General features: G+C 45.5%; 1 protein-coding gene across 15 annotated transcripts in view; it reads left to right on the top strand.

Moving 5' to 3' along the window:
- The window catches only part of TRIO (trio Rho guanine nucleotide exchange factor), a 372206-nt gene that overhangs the window by 164620 nt on the left and 183983 nt on the right, over positions 1-23603 (top strand). For all 15 annotated transcript variants that reach the window (XM_079917624.1, XM_079917622.1, XM_079917617.1 and 12 more), the window contains 2 exons: positions 1332-1523; positions 13184-13315. In XM_079917624.1, coding sequence (XP_079773750.1) covers positions 1332-1523; positions 13184-13315 — 324 coding nt within the window. The remainder of the gene's footprint in view (positions 1-1331; positions 1524-13183; positions 13316-23603) is intronic.

Genomic DNA, 23603 nt, shown 5'->3' on the forward strand with positions numbered 1-23603 from the left:
GAATGAGTAAATGAAGGTACAGAGACAGAACGACAAGTGCATTCTCTAGGACGCTGACTTGGGTGGGCTGGAGACTAGGTGACAGTGACAAGGCTCATGTAGGGGTCCAGGTGTGAGCCAGTGGGAGACTGGCCTGGAGGACTATGGCAGAAAGGAGGAAGACTGTAGAGGAGTTTGGGTAGGTTGGATAATTAGATTTGATTTAGGGGCAAGAATCGTAGGAGCCAGAGGTGAGTCTACGGTTTGGGGAGACCCATTGCAAGGTGCAGTGTTGTGATGCGTCACGAAAAATAGTAAGTAATACATACATGGAGAGCAGCAGCCTGGGATTTGTTGAAGGTGTACATTCCTCACTCTGCCTTTGCTGCAATGTGACGCTTAAAGAAGATTGAAGGTGGGAGGGGAAATACCACAGTGAGAACTCCTTTTGCAAGAAAAACACTTTTTTGTTTTTTAAAAACCTTGCACCCTTATTTTGCGGCAAGCTAGTGGACTTGAAGACAGAGATTGCAACACAGTAGAAAAGTGTGATTTAAAGTTAGAACACAGCGCTGTTCTGTTCGCACCCCAGTTCATATTCCTTGGTGAATGTGAATCCATTTACAGATTTTCTGTTGGCGCCAGAAAGATGACTTGGGCTTATGTAGAAAGGAGAGCTTGTTTTCACACAAAATAGCCTCTGGTTGCTAAGTACATAGTTTGTCGTTTCTGGCTTCTAGTTACAAACTGCAGCGGTGGGTTCCTGCAGTTCTGGGTAACTTCTTGCCACCTGGACCCTTTTCAGGATTTGAGGCCAAGAAGCGAGTCATAGTGCGTTTGTGTGCACCCACTTGTGTGTGTGACTGCTTTGTGCCTAACAGTATCCCTCCCAGCTAGTTGATCTGTAATTTTGCAGGTTTTTTTTTTTTTTTTTTGGTACGCGGGCCTCTCACTGCCGTGGCCTCTCCTGTTGTGGAGCACAGGCTCCGGACGCGCAGCCTCAGCGGCCATGGCTCACGGGCCCAGACGCTCCGCGGCATAGAGCCGCTAACTGTATGCATTTCGGTGGGATCTTCCCGGACCGGGGCACGAACCCGTATCCCCTGCATCGGCAGGCGGACTCTCAACCACTGCGCCACCAGGGAAGCCCTGTAATTTTGCAGTTTTAAAAATAGAAACCGAGACCAGTACCTATGGTTTATGGAAATCCAAATAGCAAAACACATGTCCTATTACCCCCCAGCTGAGTCTGCTGTTAAAATATAACTTTTCAGCGAGCGCTCTCCGCATTTCTTGGAAAGACAGCCCGTGCGCCTTCCCCTGACCAGCTCCGCTTTCTGCCCCCTTCGCAGAACGTGTACGTGAACATAAACCGCATCATGTCGGTGGCCAGCCGCCTGGTGGAGTCGGGCCACTATGCCTCCCAGCAGATCAAGCAGATCGCCAGCCAGCTGGAGCAGGAGTGGAAGGCGTTCGCGGCCGCCCTGGACGAGCGCAGCACTCTGCTGGACATGTCGTCCGTCTTCCACCAGAAGGCAGAGAAGGTCAGTGCCTGGGACCCCCCGCCCCCGGCCCGGAGCCCTGTGTTCACACGGCAGAGCCCAGGAGGACGCTGGGGCCCTGAAGTCCACGGCTGCGCCCAGCCCGCTGTGCAACCTCAGGCACGCCGTTCCACCTCCTTGTCCCTTACTTTCCTCATTCGTAAAGTGGAGAGAAAAGTATGAACTTGAGCGGCCGTTGCATGGTGTAACGCGGTCACTCATATTAGCTGCTGCACAGGGCCTGGTACGCTGTAGGGACTCGCAAGTGGCAACTGCTGTCCTTTATCCCCTCCTGTCCCTCCTCATCATCACTTGAGGATTCCACTTAGGGTGCTTTGGCAGCAAGTAACAGAAAGCCTGACTCTCAGGTTTAGACATCAGGGGCTGTTGAGTTCTTGTCTCACAACACAGGGAATTGCAAAGTATAGGGAGTTCCAGCCGCACAGTGGTATCAGGGCTGGGTGGGCTCCTGGCTGGGCCTGGCCATCCCCTTGGGGTGCCGGGTGTGTGCCGCAGCTCCCAGCGCTGGCCCCTCTACTGTGGTGTCCCACGCGTGCAGGATAGCGGTGTCGTGTCCTCTCACTTTCTCGGGGCGACAGTGTTTTCAAAAGGTCCCTCCAGCCCAGCCCGCTTCCCTACAGTCCCCTTGGCCAGGAGAGGGGTGCCTGCCCACACCCGAGCTTCAGGGGGGCGGGGAAGGGCAGTTCTGGGTTCTCAGCCTCCCCGGCAGGGGCAAGGCTCTGCCAGCCAGGGCTGCGGTGGGAAAGTGGCTTTGGGATGTGGTTTCCAGTGTCCCTCACAGTTACTAAGTCACTTGTGTGGATTCAGCTTCGCATCAGCTTCATCTGCTGATGTGCTGGTCACAGTACCTTATTTCAGAGGTAACATGTGATGTGCGCCCTTAACACTCCCCACATGCCCACAAACAGGCGAACCTGCTTCAGTGAACACGCCTGGAAAACAGCAAAAGGAAAGTGAATTGCTGTGACTCAGATGCTAGTGCTGGAAGCCTGGGTGGTGAAACACCTTTTCAAGACATAGAGGAAGAAAGCTCAGGAACTTCGGGCCACCAGGAAGACACAAGTGGTTGCCTCAATTGAAACTACTAGAGCTTCCTCAGGGATAGTTATGGGAGGAAGCCTACGTTCATAGGGGTCTGCACTGACGCTTCTAAGAAGGAAATAGTATCCCTTTAATCTAGAAACAGTCTCTGTTGAGGAGTGAAGGCAACAGGGAAGGTAGAGGCCCCACCTTGCCTGGCATCTTGGCAAGGCAGCTGGAATGTTGCACCAGGTGCTAATTATGAGTGATCTCAACTCGAAACCTTTAAAGTGTGAAGCAATTGAGGAAACAGAGTGGGATAGAAAGGGGAAAAAATCTTAAGAGTCTCATGTGAAAGCTGTGAGTAGGGACTTGCAGGTTTCAGTGGTCAGGTTTTTCTGCTAACTGTATGCATTTCGGTGGTTTGATGATAAAGGAGAAACAAAGCCCCCCACCCAGAAACAGTTTGAATGAAAGTAACAGGAGCCCCGTTCAGCCTAAAGCAGCGCTGTCTACACTTCTCTGTGGCCACCTCTGGTCCCTGTCATTGTCAAGGTCGTGGTGTGTTGTGCATTGGACATTATCGTGGGTGGGAGAAGAGCTTTGTGGCCCCCGCTCGTGTGCCATCTGGAATGGTAACATATAGTGTGGGCTGCAGCCACCCCCTGGGCCTGGAGGTGTGTGAGTTGCTTGTGGGCCCCTAGAAAGGTCCTTTAAGACGATGTGAATAAAGTTGAACAGGGACAGGCTGCTTGGGGGAATAATGGATAGTCTGAAGCATAATAACGCGTAGGGAAAATCTCTCTAACCATGGCAGCTTTCAGAATTGCAAATAAACCCAGAAGATTAATTGCTGCTCTGACCTACCTGAAAAGAATGTAGAAATGTGGGTGCCATGGGGTGTTTTCCCACCAGTGTTTTATTATAAAAATTTTTAGACATGTAGTGAAGTTGAAAGAGCCTGAGGTGTTTTTATTTGGATAAAATAATGGCTGTCATTTATGGATTTGAAGGAAATGCAACTAGATGAATACACTCTGGAACAGAATTTCGTGGGATCCTGCGTGAGCTGTAACAGTGCTTGCAGTCCCTGCGTGTCAGTGGCCACAGAAGATGCCAGACATGACCACTGACATGCAGATGCGCCGAAGAAGATCACACCTCCTAAGCAGTTTTCCTCTTCCCGGGAGAGGGATCTCCGAATAGGTTAACTTTGTTCCCTCTTTTTAAATGCTCCGTTTTCTAGTTATGCTTCAGCTGTTCTCATAAACTCGGTAGGGAAAGGACCAGAACCTGGACATCATAAATAAGGTTTCCATCACAGCCACCCCTTTGACCCTCATCCAGTTCTCATTAAGAATTTAAATGTGATTAGGGTGACAGAGGGCTCAACTCTGTGACCCTGTGGTAAACGGTGTCACTGAAGGAAGCAGCCTTCCCGGAAGGAGGACAGCTCGGCTTTGGAGGGGTGTGTGCTGCGCGCCCAGCCTGCTCCTCTGTCTCTGTGGGTGTTCTTCTGTTGGTGTTCGTTTGTGGGGGTTTTTAATTTTTGAATTTTATTTTACTTTTTTTTTATACAGCAGGTTCTTATTAGTCATCAGTTTTATACACATCAGCGTATACATGTCAATCCCAATCGCCCAATTCAGCACCCCCACCCCCGCCGCTTTCCCCCCTTGGTGTCCATACGTTTGTTCTCTACACCTTTGTCTCAGTTTCTGCCCTGCAAACCGGTTCATCTGCACCATTTTCCTAGATTCCACATACATGCGTTAATATACAATATTTGTTTTTCTCTTTCTGACTTCCTTCACTCTGTAGGACAGTCTCTAGATCCATCCACATCTCAACAAATGATCCAATTTCGTTCTTTTTATGGCTGAGTAATATTCCATAGTATATATGTACCACATCTTCTTTATCCATTCGTCTGTCAATGGGCATTTAGGTTGCTTCCATGACCTGGCTATTGTAAATAGTGCTGCAATGAACATTGGGGTGCATGTGTCTTTTTGAATTACGGTTTTCTCTGGGTATATGCCCAGCAGTGGGATTGCTGGGTCATATGGTAATTCTATTTTTAGTTTTTTAAGGAACCTCCATACAGTTCTCCATAGTGGCTGTATCAATTTACATTCTCACCAGCAGTTTTGGAAGTTTCCCTTTTCTCTGCACCCTCTCCAGCATTTGTTGTTTGTAGATTTTCTAATGATGCCCATTCTGACTGTGTGAGGTGATACCTCATTGTAGTTTTGATTTGCATTTCTCTAATAATTAGTGATGTTGAGCAGATTTTCATGTGCTTCTTGGCCATCTGTATGTCTTCTTTGCAGAAGTGTCTGTTTAGGTCTTCTGCCCATTTTTGGATTGGGTTGTTTGTTTTTTTTTAATATTGAGCTGCATGAGCTGTTTGTAAATTTTGGAGATTAATCCTTTGTCAGTTGATTCATTTGCAAATATTTTCTCCCATTCTGAGGGTTGTCTTTTCGTCTTGTTTGTGGTTTCCTTTGCTGTGCAAAAGCCTTGAAGTTTCATTAGGTCCCATTTGTTTATTTTTGGTTTTATTTGCATTACTCTAGGAGGTGGATCAAAAAAGATCTTGCTGTGATTTATGTCAAAGAGTGTTCTGCCTATGTTTTGCTCTAAGAGTCTTATAGTGTCTGGACTTACATTTAGATCTCTAATCCATTTTGAGTTTATTTTTGTGTATGGTGTTAGGGAGTGTTATAATTTCATTCTTTTACATGTAGCTGTCCAGTTTTCCCAGCACCACTTATTGAAGAGACTGTCTTTTCTCCATTGTATATCTTTGCCTCCTTTGTCATAGATTAGTTGACCATAGGTGAGTGGGTTTACCTCTGGGCTTTCTATCTCGTTCCATTGATCTGTGTTTCTGTTTTTGTGCCAGTACCGTATTGTCTTGATTACTATACCTTTGTAGTACAGTCTGAACTCAGGGAGTCTGATTCCTCCAGCTCTGTTTTGTTTCCCTCAAGACTGCTTTGGCTATGCTGGGTCTTTTTTGTCTCCATACAAATTATAAGATTTTTTGTTCTAGTTCCGTAAAAAATACCATTGGTAACTTGATAGAGATTGCATTGAATCTGTAGATTGCTCTGGGTAGTAGAGTCATTTTCACAATATTGATTCTTCCAGTCCAAGAACATGGTATATCTCTCCATCTGTTGGTATCATCTTTAATTTCCTTCATCAGTGTCTTACAGTTTTCTGCACACAGGTCTTTTGTCTCCCTAGGTAGGTTTATTCCTAGGTATTTTATTCTTTTTGTTGCAATGGCAAATGGGAGTGTCCTTAATTTCTCTTTCAGATTTTTCATCATTACTGTATAGGCATGCAAGAGATTTCTGTGCATTAATTTTGTATCCTGCAACTTTACCATTTTCATTGATTAGCTCTAGTAGTTTTCTGGTGGCATCTTCAGGATTCTCTATGTATAGTATCATGTCATCTGCAAACAGTGACAGTTTTACTTCTTCTTTTCCAATTTGGATTCCTTTTATTTCTTCTTCTTCTCTGATTGCCATAGCTAGGACTTCCAAAACTATGTTGAATAATAGTGGTGAGAGTGGACATCCTTGTCTTGTTCCTGATCTTAGAGGAAATGCTTGCAGTTTTTCACCATTGAGAATAATGTTTGCTGTGGGTTTGTTGTATATAGCCTTTATTATGTTGAGGTAGGTTCCCTCTGTGCCCACTTTCTGGAGAGTTTTTATCCTAAATGGATGTTGAATTTTGTCAAAAGCTTTCTCTGCATCTATTGAGATGATCATATGGTCTTTATTCTTCAATATATTAATATGGTGTATCACATTGACTGATTTTCGTATATTGAAGAATCCTTGGATCCCTGGGATAAATTCCACTTGATCATGGTGTATGATCCTTTTAATGTATTGTTGGATTCGGTTTGCTAGTATTTTGTTGAGGATTTTTGCATCTATATTCATCAGTGATATTGGTCTGTAATTTTCTTTTTATGTAGTATCCTTGTCTGGTTTTGGTATCGGGGTGATGGTGGCCTCTTAGAATGAGTTTGGGTGTGTTCCTTCCTGTGCAAATTTTTGGAAGAGTTTGAGAAGGATGGGTGTTAGCTCTTTTCTAAATGTTTGATAGAATTCACCTGTGAAGCCATCTGGTCCTGGACTTTTGTTTGTTGGAGGATTTTCTCTTTTTTTTTTTTGCAGTACACGGGCCTCTCTCTGTTGTGGCCTCCCCCTTTGTGGGGCACAGGCTCTGGACGCGCAGGCTCAGTGGCCATGGCTCACGGGCCTAGCCACTCCACAGCATGTGGGATCTTCCCGGACCGGGGCACGAACTCATGTCCCCTGCATCAGCAGGCGGACTCTCAACCACTGCGCCACCAGGGAAGCCCTGTTTGTTCTTTAATTCTTCTAGGTCTTTGTTAAACATTTCTTGCATCTTCTCGATCTTTGCCTCCAGTCTTTTTCCGAGGTCCTAGATCATCTTCGCTATCATTATTCTAAATTGTTCTTCTGGAAGGTTGTGTATCTCCACTTCATTTAGTTGTTTTTCTGGGGTATTATCTTGTTCCTTCATCTGGTACATAGCCCTCTGCCTTTTCATCTTGTCTGTCTTTCTGTGAATGTGGTTTTCGTTCCACAGGCTGCAGGATTGTAGTTCTTGCTTCTGCTGTCTGCCTTCTGCTGGATGAGGCTATCTCAGAGGCTTGTGCAAGTTTCCTGATGGGAGGGACTGGTGGTGGGTAGAGCTGGCTGTTGCTCTGGTGGGTAGAGATCAGTAAAACTTTAATCTGCTTGACTGCTGATGGGTGGTGCTGGGTTCCCTCCCTGTTGGTTGTTTGGCCTGAGGCAACCCAACACTGGAGACTACCTGCGCTCTTTGGTGGGGCTAATGGCGGACTCTGGGAGGGCTCACGCCAAGGAGTACTTCCCAGAACTTCTGCTGCAAGTGTCCTTGTCCCTGCCAGTGTCCTTGGCTACAGCCTCCCCCTGCCCCTGTAGGAGACCCTCCAACACTAGCAGGTAGGTCTGGTTCAGTCTCCCCTGGGGTCACTGCTTCTTCCCCTGGGTCCCGATGCGCACACTACTTTGTTTGTGCCCTCCAAGAGTGGAGTCTCTGTTTCCCCCAGTCCTGTCGAAGTCCTGCAATCAAATCCCACTAGCCTTCAAAGTCTGATTCTCCAGGAATTCCTCCTCTCGTTGCCGGACCCCCAGGTTGGGAAGCCTGACGTGGACTCAGAACCTTCACTCAAGTGGGTGGACTTCTGTGGTATAAGTGTTCTCCAGTCTGTGAGTCACCCATGCAGCAGTTATGGGATTTGATTTTTACTGTGATTGTGCCCCTCCTACCATCTCATTGTGGGTTCTCCTTTGTCTTTGGATGTTGGGTATCTTTTTTGATGAGTTCCAGTGTCTTCCTGTTGATGATTGTCCAGCAGCTAGTAGTGATTCTGGTGTTCTCACAAGAGGGAGCGAGAGTACGTCCTTCTACTCCGCCATCTTGGTTCAGGGCCCTTCTAAAGACTGAACCCCAGTCTTGTATTAGCTCAGTCCTTTTAGAATCCAGTCATTCCCTTACAATTTCTTTATCCTTTGGAGATGTTTTCTCCTTTTTCTTCCTTTCCAGATATTTGCTTTGAGTGAGAGGACAGCAATTTCAGCAGTTATAATCTCTTCACCTCTTACTCGTGTTCGTTTGTGGTTTTATAAACATAAATCTTGGGGCTAGAACTAGATGAGAATGACGTTTCATAGACTACGCTTCCAGAGATGTCTTGGCCATTCATTCTCTCCCAACCTCGTCCACAGTGAGAGTGTGCACAGGATCAGAATGTCAGCTTGCAGAAATGGAGACACGACCACAAGGTTACTGATTTCACCAGTAGGCAGTGTCTACGGCTCCAGCCTCCACTTTGTTTGGTCATGTGTTATATCCCTTTATATTAGGAAGCTTCATCGCAAACTCGTTAGAATTACCTTTTTATAAATCAAAGAATTAAAGTGATTTGATTTTACTGCACCTGAAAATCTCCAATTTTCACTATTTAAAAAAATCATTAGAGCTGCACTGTCCAGTATGTTAGCCAGTCACCACATGCGGCTATTGAAATTATTTAATGTTAAATAAATTTATTAATAAAATAATTTAAAAATGGAATTAGGGACTTCCTTGGTGGTGCAGTGGTTAAGAATCCGCCTGCCAATGCAGGGGACACGGGTTCAAGCCCTGGTCCAGGAAGATCCCACATGCCGCGGAGCAACTAAACCCGTGCGCCACAACTACTGAGCCTGTGAGCCACAGCTACTGAGCCCACGTTCCACAACTACTGAAGCCCACGCGCCTAGAGCCCATGGTCCATCACAAAGAGAAGCCACTGCAATGAGAAGCCCATGCATCACAACGAAGACCCAACACAGCCAAAAATAAATACATAAAGAAATAAATTTATTAAAAAAAGAATTAAATTTCACCTCGTTAGTCACAGTATCCACATTTGAGATGCTCAGTAGCAGCTTGTGGCTGGTGGCTGGTGGCCTCAGCAGCACAGATGGGCGTTTCCATCACTGCAGAAATTCTGTTAGTGCTGCAAATGGTTTACCTTCAGAGTGAACCATAAATCTGATCACCTCGTTTTATCCATGACTGTAAGGGCCTCTATAATCAGATCATAGCCAAAAACAAAGTAACCAGGACTTGTATAGCTCTTTGAAATTTACAAAGCCCTTTAAATACAAAATCTCATTTCATCCTTAAATCAGCCCAGTGAAGGACATGGGACTAATGGTGTTAATGTCCTTATATTCTGTTTGGGGAGTGATTTACCCAAGCTGGGACTTTCTTCAAGGTCTAGGAGAGTCTTTTGCTCCTGACATGACAGCACACTGTTTCACAAACAAAGCACTTAGATTTATTTTCTTACAAAATTTCACGTTCAATAAAAAATTTTAGAAGTAACATTTACTTTGAATGTATCATAGTTATCATCTGGATAATTTTATCGTATGTCTGGGTTGAAATTTAGAGGAAGATATTACAAATACTGCATCAGTATTCCCTTTTGAGTTTTTTAAGGCAAATAATACACATGTAATTGTTCCCATTTTAATGTCATTTCACTTTATTAAAAGCATAAGTCTAATTCTTGGCTTGTAGTAAAACAAAAACAAGATTCTCATGTAATAGAAAGGGATTAGAATATATATCTGTATATATGAAAGAGAAGGATACTAATGAAAACAGGTGGAAGGTACTTAGAGTGATCATTGGCATATTTTGGTTCAGATTGAACCTGTCTTCTCCAAGTTACTCGGTTGGAGCCATCAGACCTGGATTCACAAGTAGAAAATGCATGATCCCTCCTGTGACTTTGCTGGGCCGAGAAGGGAGCCCATCTCCCTTAAAGGAACCAGGAGAGTGAGTGTGTTTATTAATACTCAGGGAGTAGAAATGATGAAAGAAAAAGAAAAAATAGGGTAATATCTCCTAGAAACGAAAGCAGAAAATGAGGAAATTAGAAATAAGAAAGGAAACTCCGAAGTTTGAATTCATATATGTATTATATGTATAAAATTCAACCAGTCTTAATTTTTCCAAAGAGGAGAAACCCCCCCTAAATAAGTATTTTAAACATTTACCTTCTAGGAAGTTTCTGTCCCTTTGTCTCCTGAATCGGTGTAACCACCTGTGCTCAGCTGATGCTCCATCAGGAGCTCCTGGCGGGCGTGAAATTCACTGGGTTGGGTGATCCCAGCACATTGGAAGCCCCTGCTCTCAGCAGATGGAGAGCAGTGCAATAAATGCTTCTGACAATAAGTTTGCTAATTAATTATTCAGGCTCTCCTTTTAAAGCTTTTGTATTAATCACTCTTCCCTTGTCTGCCTGCCTCGCTTTTGCAAACCAGTCATCTTCTACTCAGCAGCACTGAAGTGACCATTCTGCTGAGCAGCAGAATCCCCAGCTCTGAAGCCGGTTCCTGGTTTGAATGCAGAGAAGCATTGAATTCCCTTTGCACTCTCCTGCCTCTACCCCCAGGCTGGCCAGACACATTTTGGTCCACATTTGAACATTTAAAGCATCAGAGAGTCCACTGGTGCTGTGATCTGGCTAGAGTGTAGCAGCGACTTTCTGTTGTCCTTCAGGAAGTGTCAGGCTCTGTGCTGGACATCCCCTTGGTGTTCCAAGCCCACAACATATTTGTCAGGATGGTAAGAGAGGTGTGTGCATGTGTGTGTAGGGGGTGTGTAGTAAAGTGGTCAGAGAGGTTTCTAAGCAAACACACCAGTGTCCCTCCCCCTCCCATATCCACAGGGCACATTATATTAATAGGCTCTAGGAGGTTCTATTCTGTAGGTACCTGTTGAACTTTGACACCAAACTTGATTCTGGGATGCTTTTTCTTTGTGGAATGCCTGTTAACGTCGTGTTCCTTGGCTCTCCAGATAGGGATTGCTGCTCTGACTCTGATCTCTTTCGGGTGTTGAGCCTTTCAGAAAGCATTCAGGGACTGGAGCTTGGCCTTCAGAGTCTAAGGCTGCCATCTCAGAAATAAAAGACAAAAATTGTGCTTGTGCAAAAGTCCCTGTAAAAACCATGGCCAGGTTTATTTCTGTCATTGGGGTATTTTAATCGAGTGAATTTAGATGTGCAGAGTCCTTGTTCCACACGATTTCTGTGTTACAAGCTATTCTGCCCTATGTTTTTAGAACTGGGCTATGTTTCTGCAGGTAAATACAGTCAATACTTCTCCGGATACTTTAAGAAATTATAAGGAAGTTAAGTAACTACAGGCATGCATAAAACTGCTCAAATGTTTCTCTTTACCGATAGCTTCAAAAACTGGGGTTGAATGTATTTTAGCGGTCGTCTTGGTACAGTAATATATTAGTCTGACACTTCTGCTTATTGTGAAGTGTCGTGTAACCAAAACTTGTTTTCACCTTGTTACATCAGAAGCGTTTTATCCTCCTTAGGAATATGTTCACCTCTGCTTTGTTTTGGGTGTCTCATAGTGGCCAGTGTGCAGGAGTAGTTAATTGCTGACTTGACCTGGCGATTGATGAATGTTGATGGTTAACCTCAGTCAATTTCGTATTTGAAAAAGGTTTACAATAATTTTAGAGTCGGCGTCACATGCAGTAATGGAAGAAGATGGAGTGAAATAGAGATCAAGAATGCTTATAATCATCAACTTGACCTAATTGTAGAACACGCCATCCAAGAAATACTTAGTAGAAATATGCCTAAGTCGTCATAAGTGTATTCATGCAGAGGGGGAGAGGCATAAAGAATTTTATTACTACTTCCATTGCCATGGTGATGTTAGGAGGAGCTGTAGAGGAGGGTACTGAGGACCTTCCCCTGGGCCTGCATCCATTTAGTCATGTTTGAAGCCATCAGAAGCCACATGCTATCAGAGGACACTTAATGCCCTGGGAATTAGTTTCGAGCCCTAGGATTTGCATACAGGTGTTTTTTTGAGCCAATACATTAATAATAAAGGGATTTTTATAAACAATTATTATTCAGGTGACTTGTCTATTTTAAGTTCCTAAATGTCATAAGTACCTGGGAGGTTATTCTCACATATATTTTAAGAGAATTATAGCATGTTTCTTACCTGGCAGGTCAGTTACCCTGTTTTAAATAGTCACCCTCTGCATTCCTTGATAAGTAGAAAGACGGCGAGGAACGAGAATAAAGGAGGTGAAAGCCGGGGAAATATGTCGATGTCTGTTTGGCTTAATTGAAGTAGCGTCTTTAATTGGGCCTTGGGCTGCTTGCCTGGGACGCTTCCCCGCGGTGGATGCTGATAGGGTCCCCCTAGGAAATCTGGCAGTGATTTCTCAGCTGTTGATGAGTCCTGGGATGTGCTGGTGGCAGAGAAGAAGACAGGGTAGGTAGCAGCAGCGACCCAGGACGGCAGCCTGCAGCCCACACTCTCCTCGTTTACGTGCCAAGTGGGAAGAGCCCAGTGACTCCGCAGCCTCCCTTCCGTTCGGTGGGCACAGCTGAGGAGTTTCGGCCCCGTTCGCTTGGTCTCCCTTGATTCCTGTGTGTATTTGCTTTTGGAAAGATAGACACATGGACGCCCTGCTCTTCCTAATGATAGGTAGATGATTTCAGGAATCTTCCGTTGCCGTTTTAATGTAAGAGGAGAGCAGGAGGGCTGGACTACAGCTCCAGGAGTAGCAAGAGGCTGAGGGGAGGAAGTGGACGAGGCATCTCTGCTTTCCATGGCTAGCAGCGCAGAGCAGTTGGAAACACAGATGCAAATGCGCAACGGGAGAATGAACCAGGATGCCCCAAACCGCTAATGCAGGGCAGAGATGCTCCCGGGGGTGACCACAGAGCCACCTGAGGCTGTGATTTCAAATGCAGCTTCCTGGGCCCAGCCCCAGTTCTGCCAGAACCTAAGCTGGGCGAGGGGGAGGGGGGCGCAGAGTCCAGGAATCTGGTTTGAGAACTCATGTCAGTGCCATTTGAGATGGAGGCCCAACCGTGCTCTGTTCTTAGACACTCTCTCAACCACGCTTATTTCAAAACCACGTTAAAAAGTAGCTACTTCTCAATATCATTTGCTATTGGTAGACATGATCCTTTTTTTTTTATACCATCCCAGTATATGAGCAACGTGGACTCGTGGTGCAAAGCCTGTGGTGAGGTGGACCTTCCCTCCGAGCTGCAGGACCTGGAGGATGCCATCCATCATCACCAGGGAATATATGAGCACATCACCCTTGCTTACTCTGAGGTGAGTGGTCAGATCTACTTCAGCTGTAAAGCAACACTATTTCTGTGTCATAGCACTGAAAGTTGAAAAAATCAAATTTTTGGCTAGTCTAGAAGAAACTTACAAGTTTCGAGTTGAACTGAAGTTTCATTGTAACTTTTGAACTGGAGTTGGGGGTGAGGGCTAGTGAGTAAAACAGGACGGAGCAGAGAGCAAACTCTTCATGGCCCTGTGACGTTTGTGGATTTTCTTTAGAGTGCTTAGAGTGTCATCTGCTAAAATAAATGAAATTGTAATCTTGACTACATGTATTTAGGAAATAGTGTTTTGTGTGCTATTCAGTATAGTCCAACTCAATCTACTATTCCTGAATGAAACTTTCTAGAAAAGAGGGAAACCTGATGTACCTCATGTTCTGGATTTCAAAGCATACACAGGGGCTTCCCTGGTGGCGCAGTGGTTGAGAGCCCGCCTGCCGATGCAGGGGACATGGGTTTGTGCCCCGGTCCGGGAAGATCTCACATGCCGCGGAGCGGCTGGGCCCGTGAGCCGTGGCCGCTGAGCCTGCGCGTCTGGAGCCTGTGCTCTGCAACGGGAGAGGCTACAACAGTGAGAGGCCCGCGTACCGCAAAAAAAAAAAAAAAAAAAAACATACACACTTTTTTCAAGTGTGTAAAGCCACTTGCTGTTCTAGGAATCTAAGTGGAGTGTTTTTCTTTCTTAGTTTAAATTAATTATTTAACATATCCCTGCTTTATTTTCTGCCTCCTTCTGTGCCAGGCTTTGTTGTAAGGACATTATGTAATCACTTGTTTAATGCCTGCAGCTCTGGGGCGGGGACTCATACTAACCCGCTGTTACAAATGAGGAAAGCGTGGTGCAGAGGTCAGGTGACCTGTGCCTGGTTAACAGCTTGTAGGAGGTGGAGCGGGGACTGAACCCAGGCAGGCTGCCTGTGTGTTCTCAGCCACCACTGTGCTAGATGCAGTGACAACGACAAATACACGTAGGTCCGGGCAGGTCACTCTTGTCCACGTCGTGGTCCTCTGGCCCTGCCGACCAGTCTGCCTTTATGATACTGGTTAAGTTCCTGGAGGTGAGTGGGGAGTGGGTAGGAGTTCTGTGCGTGCTTGCTTTCAGCATCTATAGTGAGCATCTGTAATACTATGTGCTCATGGGAAAGATTACTGTGAGACTCCAGTAAGAAAATGTTTCAAACCACCTGTCAGAGGGCTGAGCATGGAGTAGATGTTTAGGAAGTACAGTCAGCCCTCTGTAGCTGCAGGTCTGTGTCCTGGATGTGCGGGGTCACCTGTTCTACGTGGTTGTAGAAAAGAGACTTGAGCATCCACTGATTTGGGTATCCGTGGGGGTCCTAGAACCATTCCCCCTTGTTACCAAGGTATGACTGTATTTACATCCAGATCTTCCTTTATTTGAGCCACATCCACACCTGTCAAAGTTGTTCGGCCATTTGATTTTCAGTCTGACACGTCCTGCTTCACCAAACAGCTGTCATTCTCGTGTCCTTGGGCCCAGGTCTCCTGACCCCACCATGTCCGCGGGTTAATTAAATGAACGTGTGTTGCCCTACAATATTTGCTTCACAGTGTGGTCCAGTCTCCTTCCTGCCCGTGAAAGTTGATATCTACGTGTTTGTTTCTCTGGACACCTCTTTATTTAACATGATCCCTCTTTAACACTATTTTATGTTGTCATGAAATTAAAAAGTAGTCAACTCTGTATTATGTTTCTTAATTTTGCATCAGGTGTTTATAAGCTAATTTGGTTATCTAGTTTATTAGAAACTGTATAAATAAGTGATAACTTTTTTAATAGGAAAAGTGAAGGTTGAACAGATCTGTATTTTTTTAATCATACTGATTCATGAGGAATGTGTGAGTTCCAAAGAGCATTAAGTGTACCTAGTGTACCATCTCCATGCATCGTCTAATTTTGACCTGTAATATAGAAAGTGGATGAATGACCCTGTTATCCCTGATATAACTAGGCCTTCACCCATCTTATTAATGATTTTCTTGGGAGCAGCTTTTCAGTTGCATTGGTAGGTTCCAGATTGCTATGGGATTGAACAGCTCACACACAAGGTGATTGGCAGGACTGGCCTACAGTCTTCACCTACAGGACTTGCCTCGGACTGAACCTGACCTGCCCAGTGTCATCCTCTGGCCTGGTGGCCGGTCAGCCTGCCCGCTGCCCCTTGGCACTTTTAGCAAAGAACAGAATTCTCTCACCATTCCCACTGCATTCTATAAAAATGGGGCATCTTAACATGGGAACTTAGGTTTACCTCTGGTGTGGTTTCATTAGATTTTAAATTGATACTAATAATTTAAAATGATTTGATGGCAAGTAGACAGCTTCCCAGGCTTAAACTGCAATTTTTAGCCTAAGAACATGTTTGCAACTGAGTTGTAAACTCAAGGAGATGGTGGTTGGGACTAGATGAACAGAAAAGACTTTCAGTAGAAGAGAATGAATTGAAGAGAAATTCAGTAGAAGAGAAATTTTTTTTTCCTTGTAAATTATTTAAATTTGGAGGTAGTTTCAGGCTGCAGAAAAGTGTTAGAACAGGGAGCTCCCGCATCGCCTCGACCGGATTGCCCAGTGGTTTGCGCTGTCCTCTCCCCCCGCCTCTCTCCGGCCCTCACATCGACAGTGACACAACACGACCATCCTGCCCACGGGCCATCCGTACTTCCCCCTGTCCCGGCTACGTCTCTTTCTCTTCTCCGGCCCAGCAGCATGCGGTACGTTCGTGGATGCGTCTCACTGGCCGCCTTCACACTGGAACATTCTTCAGTCTTTCTCTGCCTGTGTCTTTGACAGTCGTAGAGTTCAGGCCTTTCCTTCTGTAGGATGACCCTCAGCCTCCCACCCATGCAGTTTTCTTGGGGAGCTGACTGGGCCGAGTGTCACAGCAGGGGCGCAGGATGCTGACCCCTCCCTCGACTGCCGGTGTTAACCTTGACCACCTGGTGAGGTGGGCGGCGTCTGTAAGGTTTCTCCAAAGTAAAATCACCATGTAAAAATGCGTCTTGGATGAGCATGTTGTGGAGAGAGGTAGTGACGTAACACGACGTCTGTGCTTCCTCAGACTTCTCACGGCCTTAGCGTCCCTGCTGACTCCTGCCCACGACAGCGCCACTGTGATGCCGTCAGACGCTGGGGACCTATTTCCATCGTTCCTTCTGTATTCGTTAGGTGACCTTCTGCTGTAGGAAGGACTTTATTTCCTTTCTTCCCCATTTTTTAATTTATTTATTATTTCAGTATGAATCTATGAAATCTTATTATATTCCATGGGTTAAAATCCAGTACTCTGTTTAGACGCCTAAATTGTCCGTGTTTGGACAGTGGGACAACTTAGGCCTCATGTTTCTGTGTTTTTCTGATCTGTCCTTATGGTTATTTGAGCGTTACTACCTAGCATAACAGGATGTTCCCAGGCTCATCTTGTTCTTTTCCTGCCTCATCCCTGAGATCAGGCATCTCGCCAAGAGGTTCTGGTTCCTTGTAGTGTTGCATGGTGTTTAGAAACAGAGTCTGGCTGCTCAGGAGTGCTCACCTGCTTGTGGGGTGTCAGTGCTTCTAGGCCGTCTGAGCAGAGTCAGGAAGCATGTGAATGTAGATACCCATCCACCCACCCACCCACCCATCCATCCATCCACCCACCCACCCATCCACCCACCCACCCATCCATCCACCCACCCATCCACCCACCCACCCACCCACCCATCCACCCATCCACCCAACCACCCAACCACCCACCCACCCATCCATCCCTCCATCCCTCCATCCCTCCATCCATGCATCCACCCATCCATCCACCCACCCACCCGCCCACCCACCCATCCATCCATCCATCCATCCATCCATGCACATACATCTACAGCTATTGCTATGTCTGTGTCTGTCTCTGTTTTAAAACCGCACATGTTCCTACTGACACTTCCGTCTCTAATCCAGTACCAGCCTTTCCCTTTCTGTTTATAAATCCCCTTTCAGATGGCGAGAAACCTGATTCCTTTTATCCTCGGTATATTAAGTTATTTGTTCGGTAAGTGCATTTGCTCTGTCTTCCCAGTCTCCCCCGTTCCCCTGGCCTCTGATCACCCCCAGTGCCCGTGCCCTTAGGAAGCCCAGCATGGGGTCACAGTGGCACCTCCACCCCTCACTGCTGCAGACCCTGGGCACTGGTTCCTCCATGCTAGGAGGAGAGGGGGAAGGGGGATGGGAAAGCAAGGATCACTCTTGTCTTTTCAGTGATCTTTTCTTTTCCTAACTCAGTGGTTTTCTAACCTGAGCATGCTGGTTATAAGTGCGGCTTCTCGTACTCCACCCCCAGAGATAGTGAATCACCATCTTTAGTGGGTTTCCCAAGTGGTCCAGGGACTCTGATGCAGATGCTTTACAGCCCACACACTGAGACATATTCCCTGCCTGGCTCTCAAGAGCTGCCGGCCTGCCCAGGAGGCACTCATCCCACAGAAATTTCTTGCGCCCCTGCCATGGGCACAGGTCACTTAGGAGGAGGAATATTGGTAAGCAGGGCTTGTGCTTCCTTTTTCTTTCACCTACTTTTCCTTTCCTTTCCTTCCCTCCTCCCTCTCTTTCTCCCTCCTTCCCTCCTCCTTCCTTCCTTCCGCAATTTTTTTCTTTAAATAGTTACCTACAGCTTCTAGTCTCCGATGACAAAAGTTTGCAGTGGAAACTTTCCCAGCCCTGTTTTTCTCCCGCAGAACACAAACACCTGCTTTTCTGTGCTTTAATTAGACCTGTCCCGTGTTCCTGTTTGTGCTGCAGCAACAGGAGCATGCCCGTGCCTCGCCAATAGGAGCTTGCTTCAGTTCACCAGGTTTGGGGCTAATGCTGTCTGATGTAGTTGATCGCAGGAGAGTGAAGCAATGCGAACATCTGGGATGAGCTGTAGGTGTAGAAACAGCACAGAGAGTAGTCATTTGCAACATCTTATCTTAAGCAGACTTACCAACTACTTTCTCAACAAGCTAAATTCATAGAAGTGGTTTTTATCTCAGTACAGTGTGCCCGTGTCATCTGTAACCCTAGCCCCTGCCATCCGAGTTGTGACGTGAGACTGTGTACCGAGCGTCCAGCCACCTGCCCGTGGTCTTCGCCACAGCAGTCCCAGGCGGGGATTCTTGGAGCAGAGGAGGTGAAATGCCACGTCCACCGTGGCCCGCCCTGATCCAGTGTGACTTCAGGGTTTAGTTTCTGCATCAGTTTCTCAATTTAACAAATATTAAAATGTCAGTTTACCAGTTTAACACATTTCTCAATTTAACTTACTGCACACTTCAACAGCACCTTGTAGAAGTGACTGATAGGCTGCCTGAAGAGCTGGTAGAGCTCCTTTCTTAAGGAGCTGTACAAGTGGGTGATGGCGCGATGAGGGTTATTACCCTAAAAGAAAAGCAAACAGAAAAATGAGTCACCTCGGTAGTAAACATCCTGAAATCCTGTCGGTGATGTGTGACAGCTTGCCTGCCTGGGTAGAGAGCAACTTCTATAGAGCGGTTATTTCAAAGCCCCATTAAGTATTGCAGCATCGCTGTAGACGTGCAGGAGCCGGAGTCAATGTCGGGCACAGCATCAGAGCCAACAGACCATCCGGGGGTCTCTCTCTGCACCCCCAAACTTCAGGCCTCGCAAGGGCTTGAAATATAGAAGCGACAGAGGTCAGGCCCACGTGGAATCTGTAGAACATGCATGTTCTCTGCATACAGTTGACTTAACTGGCTCAGCTGTGCCAGACAGCTCCTTGTCTGGGTCCTGTTTGGGTTTTCCCTTTCTGAGGATCCCAGGTAGAGGTGTCAGCGAGCCAAGCATGCTTAGGTTGATCTGGTTCTGAGTAAGAAATCTAATAGTGGAAAGAAACGGAAATAGGCTTTCAGAATTCCATCCTAAGAGCTTTGCCTGAAGAAAACCATCTCAGCGGGGAGTCCCAGCCTCTAAAGGTAAGGATACTGGGTGGCCTCCCTGGGGTGTGGGAAGCCAGCATGCAGCCTTTCAGAAGGTCATTGGCCAGTGTTAGTGGCAGCAGAGCCATCTTAAGACCGGTTTATGCTCCCGACTCAAAGACAAAGTGTTCATCGCTTTGGCTGCGGAGTGTCAACCACAACTGCACAGTAAGCTGTATGCTCACATGCGACCATTCATAACTCCTTCCTGCTTTCCTAGACCCTGGACTTGAGAATAACTTCGTGAGAGTTGGAGGGGGTAGTGGGGCTGTGAAACATTCTCAGGCTCAGCGTGGAGGGCTGTGCCCTGCAGGCTGTGATGAGCCACACCCAGCGAAGGAAGCAAAGCCGGGGTGGGGGGGGGATGCTGGTTTGAGTCAATGCATAAAAGATTTGAAGAAGGACCACAATTTCTTTACGACACGCTGAGTGTAGTCATTTCTAGCCGTGCCTTTATGCGGTTCATGTATTTTGCCTACATTGGTCATATCTTGGGAATACTGTTGGAGCACTGGTAGATCTGATATAGCACCACATTTGGATATAACTGACCTTTCACAGGTCATACTTGGTCCTTGGGTGGTGGTTTTTGCCACCTTGAGCAATAATCTCCAGGTACTGGTCTCTTTTTGTAGATCAGAGCAGCATTCTGTGTGTGAGTGAAGAGTACTCCTGCTGGAGGCTCTGAGCTCTAATTTGATCTAGTGGGAAATGTAGAGACCCAAGTACCGACCGGAAATAAGAACGGGCAAGCCTCTGTGAGGTTTGACGGAACGTTTTGTAGGGTGGTACACAGGAATCCAAGTTACATCTTATGTGAAGTTTTGATTAAAAGTAAATAATCAAGAACCGGACCACTGTTCTTGACTTTAAACAGTTAAGTTTCCTCTTAAATATTAGGAACGAACATAGCTATGATATGGTAAAATTTTAAACTTCAACCCCTTCTTTTCCTTTTTTGCATTTTTCTTAACTCATTTAGGTATTAGAGTGTATTAGTTCACATATTTATAAAATGTTACTCTTCGTAAAATGTTACTTCCGCTGCCTTTCAAGTCCCTGAGCGCTGTATTGCAAGAGGAACAAAGAGCAGAATGTGAAAAAATGGCCCAATTTGATGTTTTCAAAAATTACAGCAGATAAGTCCTGCTTTTCGATAGTAAAGGTTGATCTCCTTTTTTTACAGCTGTGGTCTCTTTGTGGGATAGGGTTTGACTGCCTGAAAGCTAAAAACATGTTTTTAGACAAAACATATAACTTAAGTAAATTAATTCACCTGGTTCTATAGTTAAGAAATTCAGAACTGTATCACATACCATAAACTTATATATATTCATTGTTTTAGTACTTAAATTATATATGAATAATCTGCTATTTTCAGTTTTTTATTTCATTGGTTTTCTACTGGTTGTTCTGTACCATTTAAAAGTCCTTATTTTTATACAATAGAACAGTCATCTTTATAAAATTCTAGCATGTTTTCCCCTATATAGTACTCCTGTACTTATAAAGACAAAGGTATTTTGCTAAAACTTTCTAAAATTTATACATGGTATTCTTCGTGTGCTTAAATAATACCTTTTAAATTGACAAACTTGTGAATGCTACACTGAAATAGAGTAGAACTATTTCTGAAAGCTTTATTGGAGAATTGCTGCGTATGAACACACATCTGGAGTTCCATGGGGTCTAGTTTTGGTGCAACAGGTGTCCTCTTGACTGGGATTTTTTTCTAGCCACTTCTGCTGGCACACTCTCTACCCACAAGCGACAGTGCCAGCAGGGGCACCAACAGAGACAGTTTAATCCCTGCTTAGGGGTACCCAGAAGGCAGAGCTTTGCTTCATGTGTTCCTTTATATTAAGGTGATTGTGTGTTCACGTACTCAGTCATTGCCTCCCCCCCCTCCACCATGAGTAGGCATGTTGTTCTAAACCCAGTAATAATGTCTGCTCTCGAGCTCTGTCAGACAGTTGCAAAGACACCCAAGAAAGATTAGTTGGAATATTCTCTCTCGGATTATTTATTTATTCTCAGTAGTAGAATATTAATAGTGTCACATGGATGCCTTTGGAAACTTGGTAAGGGCCGGGAACCCATTTGTCATTTTGTATTGTGGTTTAAGATCCAAAACAACGGCTTAAGATAGAGGTTTACTTTTTACCAGTGGGAAAGTCCCAGGGCTTGCATCCCAGGGCTGGTATGGTAGCTCTGTTAGTAAGAGGATCTCTGAATCCTTTTGTCTTTTTACTTTGCCTCTTTTAGCAGGTGGGCTACCATCCTTAAGGTTGCCTCAACGTCATCAGTAGCTGCTGAAGCTCCAGCCATCTTCACCAAGTTATTGGCAGCAGGGAGGAGAAAGAGGCAAGGGGGTAACGAGCATACTCAGCCCCCTAGGCAGCTTTCCTGGAAGCCCCATTCAGCATTTTTTTACCTCTGTTACGTTAGCCACTCCTACTTGGAAGCGAGTCTAGGAAATGCAGGTTTATAGCTGGAGTATTGCTGTTCCTGACTGTGGGGTTTGGCTATCAAGGAGGGAGGGGCAAGTGGACTTTGGGGAAGCAGCTCTCAGTTTCTGCCACACCTTCTGATGTATATATCCTTCTGGCACATGTTCACCAAGTCGTATGCTCTGGTGTATGTTTCCTGACTTACGCATATTCTAAGGAGTAAAACTCAGAGGAAATATTTATAAGGAATTCTTTCTAGGCTCTGTACAAATGCGAAACGTGTAACTTGGAGTATTGGCCCTCAGTCCTAAGAAATGCTGCACCCCCATTGTTTAACTGAAATTTTAGGGTACCTGCTCAAATAAAATGTATGGGTAATTATTTTCAGAAAATATTTATATTTGTATATATAAATTACTTATATGCTACAATATGAATGAGAGACAAAAGGTGATTTATGATAAAATGTGTTTCAGTCTATAAATGCCTAAGTACATGCAAAATGGAGGAGAAAGCAATTAGATATTCAGGTGCTTGCAATATATATAAAACCATTGTGAATATGGCAACTACAGATGCAGACTGGACATGTGTTATATTAATACTTGTGACTCGAATACTGAGAATGGTATTATTGTGCTGGTATTTTAAAACTGTAAGCAACTCTTCTAAAGTTTCAAAGAAGACCAAGCACTGCCTTCCTTTGATTAACATGGTTAACTGCATTCCTGGAAAAATCAGTGTATATTGGAGTAGGTGAAAAAAAGAAAAAGAAAAAGAAAAAAACCCTCCATGTTTATATGTCAAATAGAGCCTAACTCACATTATTACGAAAAGCAGGATGATTTTGAGGTAATATCCTGCCTCTGTGAATCTGTCACAATAAGTCCCTTCCCCCAAGTCAGTCACTGTGCCTCCCCTCCCCCAGATCATTGTATCAAAAGTGCCCAGGCAAGTTTCAGTGACTCTTGGGGGCAACTCCCTGCTTTGGAAGACTTGCATTTCCTCTGTTTTTGTTTGTACAGGTGCCCGACACAACTGCTGCGGTTCAGTTGGTTCCTTTTTTTCCCCTGTTCTCTTTGGTTATGTCAGCTTGGTTTGTTTCTGCTTCAGTTTTTCTAACTTGATGTATTAAATCAGTTTTAATCTACAAAGGCTGGTAGCCAGCCTTCCTAAGGAAGTCAGCACTTCAAACAAAGGTCTCCGAATCAGGCATTAGGAAACAAACATGTTGCATTCTAGCAAGATTTAAAGTTGTAAGAGGATTAAAGGAAGAGATTAGAAAAATCCACAGGCCTCTCATTCGCCACCAGTTTTTGGTTGCTAAAGGCTTCCTTTGGCCTGTCCCATTCACCCAGTGCCCCCCTCTCCTCTGTCCTAAGGGTTTGCCCCTGAACCCTGTCTGCGTCTGTTAACAAGCCTCCCTTTCGGGACTTCCCTGGGGGCACAGTGGTAAAGAATCCGCCTGCCAATACAGGGGACACGGGTTCGAGTCCTGGTCTGGGAAGATCCCACATGCCGCGGAGCAGCTAAGCCCGTGTGCCACAACTACTGAGCCTGAGCTCTAGAGCCCTCAAGCCACAACTACTGAGCCCGCGTGCCACAACTACTGAAGCCCATGCGCCTAGATCCTGTGCCCTATGGCAGTAGAAGCCACCGCAATGAGAAGCCTGCGCACCGCAACGAAGAGTAGCCCCCGCTCACCGCAACTAGAGAAAGCCTGTGCGCAGCAACGAAGACCCAACGCAGCCAAAAATAAATAAATTTATTTTTTAAAAAATCAAGGCTCCGTTTCGCTCCTCCTTTCCGTAGAAACCCAAGGAGGCTTTCAGATTTGGGAGGATCTGAGCAGGATCC

This window comes from Stenella coeruleoalba (genome assembly GCF_951394435.1).
Source record: "Stenella coeruleoalba genome assembly, chromosome: 3".
Lineage (NCBI taxonomy): Eukaryota > Metazoa > Chordata > Mammalia > Artiodactyla > Delphinidae > Stenella > Stenella coeruleoalba.